The sequence below is a fragment of the Drosophila gunungcola genome (assembly GCF_025200985.1).
Source record: "Drosophila gunungcola strain Sukarami chromosome 2L unlocalized genomic scaffold, Dgunungcola_SK_2 000007F, whole genome shotgun sequence".
NCBI lineage: Eukaryota > Metazoa > Arthropoda > Insecta > Diptera > Drosophilidae > Drosophila > Drosophila gunungcola.
Window position 1 is genome coordinate 452176 of NW_026453162.1, and position 16047 is coordinate 468222.

A 16047-nucleotide genomic window follows, 5' to 3' on the forward strand; every position below is an offset into this window, starting at 1 on the left:
ATAATTCCGGAGATCCTGAATAAGTTCCAACGGTTTCTCGTGTGAAAAATTATGTTAAATTCAAAACCTGGCATAACCTGCACTTTTTGCACTGTTGGTTTTATAACCGTATTGTTCGGAGCAGTGTTGGTGCATTCGTGCGTCAGCACGCATCTGTGAACAGATGTGTCTGTGATCGTCAGTCACAATGACCGTCATTTGGCAGTCACGAATTCCATTCTTTGCCTCATCATAAGATAAAATGTTCGCGTTTTTAACATATTCATGTGTTAAAAATATACATTATTTAAGGGATAGTAAACATTTTATGAAAATATTTGCATCACAAGTTATTAGCGAAATTAGTGTAGATTAAATTAGAAAATATTCTATAGTATTATTAAGTGAAATAAATTTTATTAAATTTATTTATTTTTAGATCCTTATTATTAAATAAAATTTGACATTTATAGGATCTGTGGAAGCTCAGGAGATGCGTAATAAAAATTTGGAATTACCACGAACATTACTCACGGAAATTTTCGCGAGAGAAAACTCTCGAAGACATTTTCCTTCCACTCATAGCTTCATCAGACCCCCTGTTTTCTAGTTTGCGAAAGGCGACATCGAAAACAGGAAAAATTTAGTGCTCTGAAGACATTACGCTTCTCAGTTATAAAAAAATTGTATTTTGGCTGCGACGACCCATACGATGTACTTAATGTAGATAATAATAATAATTCTGGAAATAAAAGTTGCGATGGAAGCTCTGAAAGCGATTGATCTGTATTCTTCCTCATCTGTATTATTCCTCTTCGTAATCAGTGACTTAAAAAAAAATTTTATTATGAATAGTACTATTTTTGAGCCAAAATTACTTTAAATTTTTTTTTATTTTCGTAATAAGCCACTTAAGAAACACTTTCAATATGAATTTCAGCACAAACTTACAATTTATGAGACAAAATAGAAGCGGTATTGGGTCCTCCTTTTTGAATTTAGAATTTTTCTTTTTCGTAATCAGCGACCCAATAAACTCTAAATAAAAAAATTTGAGACTAGTCCATTAACCTTTGAAAGGTTGGCCAGGAAATTGGGCTTTGGACCACTGTGCGGCGTCCGTTTTAGGCCTCAAAAAGCTTGCCCTGACGAATTTTGTTTGTTTGTTTACTTAAAAAAAAAAAAAAGAAAGCAAGCAAACTTCGGCAAGCTGAAGGTCCTATACACTTGCAGCTATTGCAAAAATTAAATATTCTCGAAGACATTAAAATTGTAATTTACTTTCGTGTATGTTCGTGTATTATTTGTGGAAGAATTAAAAAAAATTTTAAAACAGCAAAGTTATAATATTTTCATTTATTTTTCCGATTGTTCCTATGGGAGCTATATGCTATAGTCGTCCGATCCGGCTCGTTCCGACTTATATACTACCTTCAATAGAAAGACAACTTTTACGAAAGTTTCATGCAGCTAGCTTTAAAACTGAGAGACTAGTTTGCGTAGAAACGGACGGACGGACAGACGGACATGGCTAGTTCGACTCTCCTAGTGATACTAATAGGGTCGGAAACGTGTCCATCACTGCGTTGCAAGCTTCTGAATGAAATTATAATACCCTCTGCAAGGGTATAACAATAAATTCTATTGAGTTGCATTCTGAGAAAATAAAAATTAAGTCAAGTCCTAAAGGGAAACTTTTTTATTCCTATACAAGGTGAAAAATCTAACATAGACATAGCCGTGTCTTACAGTTGAGTTTTATTTTAAGTAAAACAAATAAAAATCTTTAATAATCATTTTTTTGAGTTTTTTTTTTAGATCCAAAATAATTATTTTGCCTTAGATTAGTTAAATTACTCAAAAATAATGATTTGCAATGAACAAAATAGTGAAAAATTGACAATTTCAAAATCAAGACAAAAATGCGTTGATTGGACAAAGAGGATGATTTTGGTATATACCATTCATTTCTAGGCCAATAGGCCCTAAGATTAATTAAATTACTCAAAAATAACGCTATCCAATGAAAAAATAGTGAACAATTTTTATTTTCAAAATCATGACAAAAATGCGTTGATTGGAACCTAACGTTATCTGTTGTGATTTGGGACTCCTGAAAATTGTGTTGCATTGTTTATTAAACGCATTGACTATAAACTCCCAGCAAGCCTAGGCAAGTATTTTTGGTGGTCTTTTTCTGGTTAAGCAATAGATCATCTAACTCTGTCTACGATTTTAATTTATGAGACAGGGCGGTACTCTACCCAACCGAATGACATTGCCTAATTGTCATTGTCAAATTATTTGTAAAAGGTTTGCGGCTTAAGAATACGCTTGAAGAATGGGCCAAACAGCAATTGGTGGAAGATCAGCATTTGTATCAAAAAATTATTTTATTTTAGATGAAGCTCTACCTCGTTTTAGAGATGTATTTTATTATATTTAAGGTATAGTTTTTAAATGAATTATAAATGGATTACAAATGTTTGATATACGTCGTTATTGGAGAGCGTTGTTTCTCCTACGTCCTTTCGGCCATCCTACAAAGCATTCGCCTCGAATGCGTCTTCGTCGTCGTCATAGGGCATACACGGTTTTATATACTCAGCGCAAGTGCTCGTCTGCCTTGGGCTTTCGCTGAATACGGAGTCTTTCGCTACGCCATACGAATCATTTGATTTCACCCTTGTGATCCGGTATGGGCCAAGATATTTCGGTCTAAGCTTTAACCCTGGACCAAGCTGGGTTCTCTTGATGGCAACTAAGTCGCATAATTTGTACTTGGAAGCCGGTCGTCGTCGCAGGCTGTTTACTGCTTGCATTTTCAGAATGTCTTGCTTCGCTTGCTTTCCAAGCTCATCCCGATTGTCGTTAAAGAGTTCAATTATTTCTTCTTCTAACAGCTGTTGAATCTGGACATCGGATCTTAAACGCATCTTGGTGCCCGTTAATAATTAAAAAGGTGTAGTTCTGCAAGACGTTGAGTTGATGACTTGCTTTACATTACTGACAAATTTATTCCATTTGCGTGGGCTCAATTGAAAGCTTCGATAAGACAGTAACTATGGTCGAATTTAACCCCTCGACTTGACCGTTGGCGCGCGATAGACCCGTTGTTATGAGATGATGTTTAATATCATCACTACTGCAATGTTGTTAAAACTCCTCCGAAGTGAACGCAGATCCTTTCAGAAATAATGTAACTAGGATTGCTAAAGATTTTGCCTTGCTCTTACAGGCTTAAACTGCATCTTTCGTAGACGCCGTATTTGTCGGATAGAGCCAGCAAAATTTCGTGAAACTGTCGATTACTTCAAATATGTGCTTGTACTGTTTGTGCGTCGATTCTAAAGTACCTAGATAATCGATGTGGTACTTTTGTAGCGGTCTTTCGTCTTTGACGAAAGACAAAATACAAGGTACAGGTTAACACAGGCAGTTCCCAAGAGAAGAAACTTCCGAGTTGCAGACCATATCCGGTGGCCTGCACGCGCAACAAGGAAACCGCTGACCGCGCGTTCCGGGTGCAAGTGCCTGGAGTCAGACCAGAGCACTCGCGGAGCGAGTGATCGCCACGGGCCGGGACAAAACGATGAACGCGCTGCAGCCAGGCAAAGGCCTAAAGCTGCAGTAGGATAGGTTCTTTAGTTTAGTCAAAAATTGTACTCCAGAGAATTAACTCGGCATTAAAATATTTATGCCCTTACGAGCGTATAAAAATAAATAAAAGATAAAATAAACACCTCACGGTTTTATAATTGTCGCCCTACTCAACGCCACTCACACGATCCAAGTGCAAGAAACTGCAAGTGAAAGTAAAAAGTAAAATTAAAATCAACGACTCACGCGATCCAGTGCAATAAAGTGCAAGTGAAAATATTATGAAAAGTGCGGTCAAGAACTGGCACTAGAAAAATACAAAAATCAAACCATAATAATTCCTAAAACTTTGAAAAAAAATTCCTTTTAACAAAGTGAAAGAAACCCAAAATCTGCAACCCAAAATCTAAAAAAATTCCTCTTAACAAGTGGGAGAAAGCCAAAATCTGCAACGGGAATTGCAAAAAATTCCTCCCTAAGAAGACAACAGCAGCGGCAGCGATAACGGCAGTCGCAGCGACTGCAAAACATAGAACTCGAAGACGAAATAAATAAATAAAAACACATGTGAGTAGGCTTTTTGTCCTATGTGTTCGCTAATGCAAATATGTCAAAAATAAATTTCGTCGACACTTTAAATCGAATAAATTTCAAATTTTACTAAGCTAAAATAAACCAATTATATTTTTTGGAGAAATTTTAATAATAAAATCTTTATTTTTTGATGCCTAATATCCGTCATAAAAAATACAAAACAGGCTGCTACTGCATCGTATAGGGTATTTGAGCCATACAAAGGCAGCAGCCGATAGTACCAGGCTGTAGGAATACTTAAAAATAAGGTACGGGGCGCGGCAGCGGCTGTATTAGCCTCATTTAACACAGTGTTTAACTTTCATGCCATACTGGCAAGGTTGGATTTTACGTATGCGGACAAAATTCCGCCACACGTAATTAAGAAAGAGTTAAGTCTATCAATACAGGGAGAACTGCCTCTTCTTAAATACTATGACGAGATCGAACGGAAGCTAACGCTTCTTACCAATAAAACAATCATGACGACGGCGGCAGTCCTAAATAAACAGCACAGAGATGACGCTTTATAAGCGTTCATATCTGGCTTAAAAAGTCATTAAAAATGGGCGTTTTCTCGGCGCAACCAAGAGACGTAAGTCTCAGCCTTGGCATTAGCTCAAGAAGCTGAAGCAAGTAATGATAGAAGCGCTTTCGCAGCCACCCAACAAAAAATAAACTTCATGCCGGAAGAAAAACCGACGATAAAATTCAATCAAGAACAATTAATGAGAACAGATGAAGGACAAAAAATATTTAATATCAAATTTCAGAAACGTCTAAATGAACTGAAAAATTCTATGAGGCAAATCCATAAATTGGAAACAGATAAAGAAACCCACTTTTAGGAAATTATTCTAGCAACAAATAGAATTGTTATCACGGATCTAGAAAACATTTTAATGGGCTTAACCCTAGCAAAATTAAACATCGTAATTTCAGCAATTCTGGACAGTTCCGATATTGGCGAATTCAAGGACAGACAGCTTTTTGACGTTAGTTTGATAGAATTATTAGAGGTATCTAGTATTAGTGTTTTTCCAAATTCTGAAATTCTACATTTTCTCATTAAATTCCCTAGCCCTAAATTTATATATAAGAAGATAACAGTCTATCCAGTTCAGCACCAGAAAAAAATCCTGGACTTTGAAGATGGGAACCTTGTCGCCGAATGACCAGCGCGAAACCTTAACATCGGTCTCTGCAAAACGACGGACGGCGCCACCTTCTGCAGGGAGCTACAAAATGGCACATGCGCCCAGCATATTGCGCACTGCTCCACGCTCCCAGGTCACCTGGATCCAGTTACCATTGTGGATCATGGCACCCTCATCGTGAACGATGCCAACGTGACCATAACCGACAATCAAGGGCAAGAGCAAAAAATTTCTGGAACCTACCTGGTAACCTTGGTAACTTGGTCAATTAAGAAGTTCAATGAGAAAACCTGCTGTGTCGGCCATGGCCATAGTCAACCGGCTGAGTCTCCCATTTCTTCACGAGCTGAGTCTGAGCAATCTCCACCACATCGGGACCCTCAGAGAAGAACTTACACTGGGGTCCTTCCTCAGCAACTCCTTTGCCCTAATTGCTACTTTCTTTCTGTGTTCCACCATTTGGCCCGGCTATCACTATCTAAGGGCCAGAAGTCATACCAAACCAAGAACTGACAACGATGTGGAACGAGCGGGTCCCCGGGAGAAGTTAAAACAGGGGGGAGAAGTTAAAACAGGCAGTTCCCAAGAGAAGAAACTGCCGAGTTGCAGACCATATCCGGTGGCCTGCACGCGCAACGAGGAAACCGCTGACCGCCTAAAGCTGCAGTAGGATAGGTGCTTTAGTTTAGTCAAAAATTTTACGCCAGAGAACTGAGTTCTACTGAGTTCTTTAGTCTTTTTTTACCGAAAAGTGACCGTGCTCGTGGGTTTGCTTAATAATTTCTCGTTGCACACTCACAGGCGCAGTTATGAGTTCGCAGTCGTCGACTGCCAGAATTTCTATGATTGCTTTGAGCTGGTCGTCCTGAGCTTGGATGTTTCTGCTTTGCATGCTATTCTCAGTGATCATCATCATGTGTGTGACGAATGCGGGTACCAGCTCGGTGCTCGACGACATATTCGAATTCTTGCAGCTGTAGAATCCAGCGAGCTATTCGTGTGCATAAATCCTTTTTCTCTACAGTTTTTGCAAGAACATTACAGTCTGTAATAAGTTTAAATCGCATACCCAGTAAGTAGACCCTGAAATTCTTTAAGGCTTCTAGAACGGCTAAGATTTCAAGCTCCTAGCTTGTGAACTTCCATTCTGTATCGGTCGTTTTCTTGCTCGTGTAATAGACAGAATGACATTGGTTATCGTCTGAATTATTTTGTAACAAAACTGCGATGAAACCGTCTATTGAGACGTCCGTATGCAGTTCAGTCTCGTGGCGCTGATGAAAAATTTTTAGGACTGGCTTTTGCGTGATGACAACTTTAAATTTGTTGAATGTCAGACAAGGGTTTGGCTATTTGCGAGAAATTGGCTTTAAACTTACGAAAACAGCCCACTAAGCCAAGGAAACTCTGTAGCGTTTTTTAGGTTGGTCGGAACTGGAAATGATGTGATTTCGACAAGGTGTCCCAAATACTCGATTTTAGTTTTTAGAAAATGGCATTTTTTAAAGTTAAAAGCAAGTAGGAACTAAAATTGTCTGTTGTGTATCACGAAAGACGTGTACTTACGACTCTCTTCTTCAATGTTTTTCAAATCAATCGAGCTAAAGATATGCGCGTTCAAGTTGATCATCTATTAGAGGGAGTGGAAAAGATCCCTAATAATGACTTTATTAATTCGCCTGTAATCGATGCATAGGCGATGAGATTCCTCACGCTTCTTAACTAGAACAACTGGGCTACTATATTCCGACTCTGATGTTTCTATTATGCCGTCCTTAAGCGGTTGATCGGTTTGATTGTCGATAATGCATCGCTCGTCATATGAAAATCTGCGAGGTCGTGAGTGTATCGGCATGTCGTTCAGAAATGAACGCATTTTAATATTTGTAGACATTGTGCTTGCCGGATGTTAGTTTTTGACCATGTTGTATTCGACCTCTTTTGCTTTTGCGTTCGCTGTTGGTTCAATTTCAGTGATTACCTTTTCGCAGACTTCGATATCAATTTTGAAAATCGGACTGTCTTCTGCTTCGGCACAGAATGCCTTTTTTACTTTTACACCTTTAATGCTGATTGTTACTTGAGCTTGTTTGCAAAAAATTTTACCAAGAACCATTTCTTTGTCCAGGATTTGCGACTCGACCACAAGAAATTTGGTTACGAATTCTTCACCGTCAATTGTAACTTTGTGTTCAAACGAACATGATAGTTTAATTATGTTTTTGTCTGCTTTACCGAATCATACGAGATAAATGTTATACTCACTTAGCATAGACTTGTTTAAGTTATACGTGGTATCTGGAACTAAATTTTACTTGCTTCCGGTATCGATTAGCGCAGTAAATTTTGTCTTAAACTGTTATGCACAAAAAATCGTGACCCGACGACACTTTACACACCTTAGTTGCTTCCATTTTTTCGCACAAAACTTTTGCAGGGCATTCTTTAGCAATGTGTCCGAATTTGTTGAACTGAAATCATATTCTTCCCTTACTTTTCTGTCACAATTCGCCGATTTATGCTCTTTTGCGCCACAGTTGTAGCACTTAACGTCTCTGTTTACATTTTTGTTGTGCCCTGCTTGATTCTTGTAATCACATTAGGTCGCATTTTTTGAGAACATGACTAGGTTTTTACCCTCACTTTTCGATTTTCCGCGGATTGCTTCATAACACTTCATTACAGAGCACAAGATTATGTACTAAGAACTAAGGCACTGTTTTCAATATTACCTCTTAAAGCTAGCTCTTTCATTTGCAAAAAGTATTTCTGTCAACTTTCACCTTTTTTAATTTTACTCGGTTTTAAACTCGGCTAATAGGGATTTTCAATTTTTCCCAACTCGACAACTCGCGCTCACTATTGGCAAACTTACGAAAGTAAGGCCTTGAAGCAATCGGTTGGCAAAAATGAATTTCGAACTCTTTCACCCACACTTTGATAGAGAAATTGTCATCGCTACTGAATGGCCGAAATGAGTCCTCGATGTCACAAAATTAACTTTTAAACCTCGGAAAATCAGATGCAATGCTTGCATTTTCGCTTATAAGTAACCTCGTTTCAAGTTGCAAAAAATATGTTTCATCAAGTCGTCTCTATTGTGGGGAAGTCGTAGCAAGTTACCAATTACGGCCAGATCCAGATCAGAAATATTTTCAAGAATGTAATTGATTTTTCGGGAATATAGTCTATTTGACTCGTCATATTCATAACCTAGGGTCTCTCGTAAGCGCTTTCTATTGTTGCTATCACCATTTCTTTCGAACACAAACTTATGTAGAAGTAAAATATTCTGTCGTTTTTCTTCTCGAAGCATCGAACTAATACATTCAAAGTCATTTAATGGATCCGAAATCATATATGTGTTGTCATACGCGTTCTTGTATGCTTCGGCTTTTATCCGGATGATGAAATTTGAAAACTCTTGTGAAATTAACTTTTGGCTTTTGTTTTCGATTTTTATTAAGATTTATTTTTCCTTTCACTTTCTCCGTGGATCACTTTTATGTGGGACTGGGTTGTGATTACGTTCTTAAGATTTACACAATCCCTCTTGATGTATTTTGTTATATTATAGGTATAGTTTTTAAATGAATTATAAAGATTATAAATGGATTACAAATGAATAATATACGTCGTTACGTTATTGGAGAGCGTCGTTTCTCCTACGTCTTTTCCTTGCTCGTCGTGAAATCGTACTCCTCTTTCCTTTCGTCGGTTTTGGCAGGCTTGCCACGTCGGTCGACTCTATCTTCTGGTTGGGAACCAGCTGATCAGCGTTGTCAAACCATTCCCACACTACTTGAATGGGCAGAACTGCAGCATCCACAACGAGGCCGGTTATTCTTCGAAAACTAATCAGGTGTCGAATTAAGATATATATTAGAAGACATTTTCCTTCCTATAATGAAAATAAAGACATCGACTCATTATTGTTCCAGTAGGACGGCGCACACTGCCAACGTTACAGTCAATTTGACCTTGTTGGACTATTTTATGTGGAATACCATCAAGGATAAGTGCTATGCCAACGATTGAAGACCTAATTTTGCAAGCCATGTTAGTCTGCTTGTCTGTTTTTATGTAAAATTGTCTCCCTATTTTAAAGCATTCGGAATAAAACTTGCCCAAAAGTCGTGTTTCTAGATCAGGTCGGATGGGACGATATAGTCGTATAGCTCCTATAGGAACAATCGTCTCCCTGTTTTAAAGCTTTCGGAATAAAACTTGCCCAAAAGTCGTGTTTCTAGATCAGGTCGGATGGGACGATATAGTCGTATAGCTCCTATAAGAACATTTGGAAAATTAAATGTCTCCTTCCGCGATATAAGCTTTTGACTTAAATTATAACACTTTCTGTAAAATACTATGTAGCGATTTTTTACGTCTTCCGATACCAAAACCTTTTTCTTGCAATTATAACAAATTCAACTAAAAATGTTCGATTTCCCAAAAAAGTTTTTTTTTTTTTTTTAATTTGAACAAAAAGAAAATAACTAATTTTAAAATGTTTTAATTTATATTAAAAATAAAATGATTTTAATGCAAAGTTTAACATTTAGATTTATAAACATAAGAAAAATATAAAATGAGTCAGAAAAAATAAACTAAGCCTTAAATCCACCATTACAGCTCTAAAGTCAGTGGAAGGAGAGAAGCTCGTTTTGACAAATGTACATCGTTCCGATATGGGTGGCTACAATTGCATTGCTTCTAATGGAATACCGCCATCAGTAAGCAAGCGTTTTGATGTTCACGTAAATTGTAAGTATAACATGATTAACTCATGCAGGGTATTCGGTTTGTTTGAGTGTAATTTGCGATTTTTAAATGTTTATTATATATATGTCGAAGAAGAGTCTCGGTTGTGGCTAGACCGTGGTGTTGTGGGAATATCGTTCTCATCCATTCTTGTAAGCCAAACGAGTGGAGCGAGTCCCAGTGCGCATTATATCAACCAACTTGAAAAGTCAACTGCGACACGTGCGACTGACTATTTCACGACCGAACGTACGGTCCTTTTTTCTCTACCAGACACTGGGTCACACTGACGGCAGCTGTGTAACATCACACAAGCTTCTTCGCCTCTAAAATTGAGCGCGCACTTCAAATAACCAAACATTCACCGATACGGCCATACTGACAACTTACACGTCCTAGTGTAATTCACAAGAGAAAACTTTCTCCCACTCGGTCATTCTGACCACTTATACATTATCATGTCTGTCTTTACTACGGCAAAATAGAGACGTCGACAACATTCGTCTCTAAATTTATTTAAGGAAAATTGCTTAACCTTAAGTTACTATTTTTCAATTATTTTAGTTCTTTCTCTTCTTTACATTAATATCTATCCTTAATAACTTAACCTCGGGCCAGGTACCGTTACAAGGCATCGATTGTTCGACATTACAACACGCCAATGCCACATTGTTCTTCCCCTAACGCTGGTGCCACACCAGCCCTTACAGTCCTTCTCGACTGTCTTATTCTTCTCCCAGTGCCACACTGGTATTACACATTGCTAGTGCCACATTAGTCTTCTCGGCCTGTTTCATCCGTTTCATTCGCACCAATGTCACATTGGTCACAACGGTTTTCGACCGCTTCATCAAGTGAACTTAATTCATCTACATCAATGTCGAGCTCGCTCGGTACCTGCCCTTTCGGCATTCTACGTAAGCGCTCGTGGGGATATTTATATTGTCTCTTACTCGTCAAAGATTTTAGCTGGTATCGATCACCGTGAATAAATTATTTAACGTACTCATTACTCTTTTGACCTGCCCATTGGCGCGACTAGCACCGGTTGCTATTCTGTGAGGCGCAGATCAGCTCATTAGACGATTAGGTACGCCGAACAATGCAATGGACAATTTTAAAGCATCAAAGCAACTATTTGCATCTATTTTGCAAGTATGATACAGGTAAACATATTTTGTAAAGCCATCAGTCTGAACTATAATGTACTCCTTACGATTATTCTTCACACTTAGTTTCCCTGTGATGTCTATATGCAACGTGTGCCACGGTATACTGACTTTTGGGATTGAGTGTAATTCAGCTTGAATTTTTTCCGATGCCGATTTTGTCACTGCAGGTTATACAGTTTTCTACAAATTTTTTAACGTACTTTGACGAGTGTCTTTTCCAAACCTAAGTGTAGAATAGACTCATGAACTTGATTAATAAAAGACCACCTGTAAGCTCTGGGTATAACTAATAGACAACGAGTTCTGCAGTTTCTTTGAATCTTTCTGTATAACTCGTTGGCTCTCATCTCATAAGTTGTAACCAAATCTTTAAAAAGTTCGCCTTCATTCAGTTCTTTAATTGTATTGAAAATTTCCTGATCACGCTGCTGTACTGCTTGGATCCAGCACTCGGTGATGCTCATCAGTTCCACACACTTCTCAGAAACCTTATTTTGTATTTGACTACTACTTTCAGCCAAGTGCGCCGTGCGCTTTCCCCCTCGGTACTCTGTATCAAACTCAAATGATTGTAGAAAGGCCCACAAACGGTATACCATAGATGATAATTCAATTTTTGTTATGGATGCTTTCAACGAATTGCAATCAGTAAAAATAACAAACTTTCTGCTTAAAATACTTAACAGCATTGACAACAGCAAGTGTTTCTAAATCGCACGATGTGTATCTGGACTCACAAGGGCTTGTAGCTTTGCTGAAGTTCTCCAATACTATGCAAGAGTATGGCATAGTAATGCCTAATGCTTTGAAATACCGAAGGAGCATTTTTTAAACCAAACGGCATCGCCAAATACTCAAACTGACCGTCGGGTGTCACAAAAGCAGTGTATTCAATTCAGTCAGCATGAACCGGCACTTGATGATAAGCAAGTGAAATTTTTTTTTACCAACAGTGTGGGACTGGCATAAGTGGAACAGCTAGGTCTGATTACTTTATGCTCAATTATCTCTTAAATTTTTGCTCCTAATATTTCCCTTTGGCTGGGTCTGAATCGATATGGACGCCTTTGAACTGTCTTTGTCGGGTCAGTTAGACGAATGATCATTTCACCACTGCTTACATGAGTAAGAGGAGTTCCCCGAATGAAAGACTTTAAGATTTTATTAGCAACTGTATTAATTGATTTTTTTATGCGCCATACATAACGGTTTCTACTTGATCAAAGTTATATTCACTGTCAGATACAGCACAAATGTTAATTGTTTTATTTTTTAATTAATTCTACGCCTTTGCTAGATATTATTGCAGAATATCCCTGTGCTAAAATCTCACGTCCAATTACAATTTGATCAATCATAACATTACTTGAAATCTGCATGGTACTAACAGAGTTACCGCTACCTATACCACTGTGACGCTGTGAGATCTCTTCCCAGTCAGTTTATGTGATGTAGACTCTTTAACCTGGTTGCTCCAGAACCAAAAGTGTTTGGAAACTTCTCACCTCGTTGCATCATGATCGCTTTCGGTTCCTCCACTGTACATATCTCAACCCTCTTATGCTTTCGAGTTCCTGATTCTCCTCCAGCAGCGTTCTTGGGGCATTGAGTTGAAATATGCCCAGGCTCAAGACAACGTTAGCACGTTACGTCGGTTTTAGTGCTCTGTGACTACTCTTGATCTGGTCGACGTTTCTCTCCAGTGAAAGACTGCTTTCTCATTTTACATTCTGCCTTTTTGTGCCCAAGCATGCCGCAAATGTGACATGTTATTAAATAAAACTTTGCACGCTCTGCAATGGGCTCCTCATTTAAAAAATTTAATCGCTTTTTGTCCAGTAAAAAAACTTGTAGCACGGTCTACACGTCTGGTTTTAATGGTTGCAGTATGCAGTGCGCTACCGTGCAATGGTTTCTCGTCTAAAATAAAATCCACAGTAGCGCACCATTGCATAGCATCTGCTCCAGCTATGTCCGGGGTGGTGGGCGAAAGGGGCAAGCGCCCCGGGCGCCAAATCTAAGAGGCGCTAAATCGAGTCCACTAGCAATATATGTTTCGAGAATTCATGTTTTCCCGCGGCGCTGCGCATACTCCCTATAGAGTACAAGTGTAAGTGTTTTATGATGTGATCAAAAGGAAAAGGGACGCTCGAAACGTCATAATAAACTTTCTTGCTTATAGAGATAGAGATAGAGAGAGAGAGAGAGAGAGAGAGCGGGCAGTAAACGTGTTAGGTTATGAGCGAGTTTGTTTACATACATTCCAATCAAGGTAGTGTTTTTCTATTGCAACATTTAATCGAGGTACTTATGCTTCGATGTTATTTATCAAATATTATTCACTGAAAATTCCATTTCTTAATGTTCTAAAAATATATTTCTACTATTTCAAATTAGGAGTGGAAAACACAAAAATGAAACGAATAAAACCAAGTGGTGCCCAGTTCAAAAAAATCCAGGCAAAAAAACAACACACCGAAAATTTGTCGAAAGAATTTATGTTAAATTACGTTAAAAGTCATAACAAGGAAACCCTAATAATTAATAACCTATTTACACTTAAAATACTCCTAATGTTATTCGTACAGCAAATAGGGAGGGGGCGGAATTTTTCGCTTTGCCCCGGGCGCCAGAAACCCTAGATCCGCCACTGGTCCCAGTGCGCCAACTTGAAAAGTCAACTGCGCCACGTGCGACTGACTATTTCACCACCGAACGTACGGTCCTTTTTCTCTACCAGACACTGGGCCACACTGACGGCAACTCATGTTGTCGTCCCCTTCTCAAAGTGCTGTGTAACTTCACACTGCCTCTAAAATTGAGCGCGCAATTCAAATATCCAAACATTCACCGACATATGTTTTTATGATTTTTAATAATAAAAAAAGAATATAATTTCTAGTTAATCTTCTTGGCACAGAAAGTAAAGACGACCCATTAAATCGTAGCTATACTGGTGGTCTTAGTAAGATAGGGATCATCTAATTTATTCATACTCATTCAGAATATACAAGAGGTATTATATCTAAGAGCTGCCACTAAGCAAAATTCTCATATTTTGGATTGACTCGAGTAAGGGCCATAAGCCACTCAGATAGCTGTGGTAGTAAGTTTCGATCCCTCCATTCATTTTTTCACTTATTCTTCCTGTTTTTTAAGCATATTATAGTAGCATAGCTGTCAAAATTTTGAACAAACTATACTTGGTATTTCGAAGACGATTTGCTGTGTTATCTTGAAAAATTTTGCTTTCAACTTCGGATTGACAGTTTGTGGATTAATGTGGAGATGGGAAGCAGTTTAATTCTTTCGCTTCTGCCGACTTATTATTAAACAGCCCAGAGGTTAAATGAGGGGGTTGCCAAAGACTGGTGCTTTCCAAAACTTCACCCTATCCCGTCGATTAATTTAAGGTCAAGTAAAAAGTAATCCATTATTTGAACAATAGATGACTTCAGTGATCTGTATCTCGCGTTCTATTTGACGTTAGGTGGCGTTAGAAAGTTGAGCTTTCAGAAGCTCAGAAGCGAAATTACGTGTTCGGCTGCAAGTAAAACCATCATTCCATGCTTCACATAAATTATAATAAAATTAATAAAAAAGAAAAAGTTAATACTTGCATGATGTCGGAACAAGCGTTGCTTGCTACAGCATGCGTTCAAATTTAATCCTCAAATGAGGGCTTAAAAACATTAACAGCTTTGATTGATAATTGATTTTAAACTTATCTCAAGCGGAGATCAGTGGGCTGTCTTCGACAGGAAACTGCATCTCAAAGCACAAACAAAGCTTTCAATAATAAGTAAAACTTGCCAGAAAGATTTAACATGGAAGCACAAGTACTTCCAAAGTTAATGGGGAATCTTCCAGTCAACACCGTTAATTTTGACAAATTAAGGTGAAAGAATTATAATTTGGCTGACCCCGACTTTAATAAGCCGGGGAGTAAAGATCTGATTATTGGGACAGATTTATATGCTCACATTCTGCAATGTGAAATGGTTAAAACGGTCAAAATACCCATTTCGGGTGGATTGTTTCGGGAGGTAAAATTCAGCAACAGTAGCAATCAGGAGGTAGATGAATATTACTCAGCTTATTTTATAATTATACCCTTGCAGAGGGTATTATAATTCCAGTCAGAAGTTTGCAACGCAGTTTTAAAGCTATCTGCATGAAACTTTTCCAATAGTTGTCTTTCTATTCCAGGAAGTATATATGTCGGAACGATCCGGATCGGAAGACTATAGCATATAGCTCCCATAGGAACAATCGGAAAAATAAATTTAAAAAAATTATTACTTGGCTGTTTTATAATTTTTTTTTTAGTTTAGTAATGGTAAAATATTTCAGAATTACGGTTTAAATTTCATCAAAATCGGAACTATATCATATAGCTCCCATGGAAACAATAATAAATTTTTTTTTTTTTTTTAATGTATCTTTTCTGTTTTGTAATTTTTTTTTTATTCTTTTTGAAATTGCCATAGGATCTATCGAATAATTAAGCTGCAAATCAGCATATCTTCAATGTTTTTAGGCATATACGCAATTAATTGATAATTTTAATGTTTTCAAGAACATTTAATGTTTGCAATAGCTGCAAGGTTATATAAACTTCGGCTTGCCGAAGTTTGCATCCTTTCTAGTTTTTAAATCAATTATGATGCTGTTTGCAGTCCAGAAGGTATCATCTGCTTCAGAGCAACGTTTTTAGTCTGCAACATTTTATTTATGACGTGTGCGCTTTTCAAGGCGATTATAGCGAAACCTTCCGCAAAAATAAATTTGTATTTTTTCTTATT

At 37.8% G+C, this 16047-nt stretch overlaps 1 protein-coding gene across 13 annotated transcripts in view; it reads left to right on the forward strand.

The window, feature by feature from the left end:
- The window catches only part of LOC128253226 (protein amalgam), a 508116-nt gene that overhangs the window by 236530 nt on the left and 255539 nt on the right, over nucleotides 1-16047 (forward strand). For 12 of the 13 annotated variants that reach the window (XM_052981478.1, XM_052981473.1, XM_052981474.1 and 9 more), the window contains one exon: nucleotides 9942-10073. The exons of the other annotated variant lie outside the window; for it this stretch is intronic. In XM_052981478.1, coding sequence (XP_052837438.1) covers nucleotides 9942-10073 — 132 coding nt within the window. The remainder of the gene's footprint in view (nucleotides 1-9941; nucleotides 10074-16047) is intronic. 13 annotated transcript variants of the gene reach the window in all.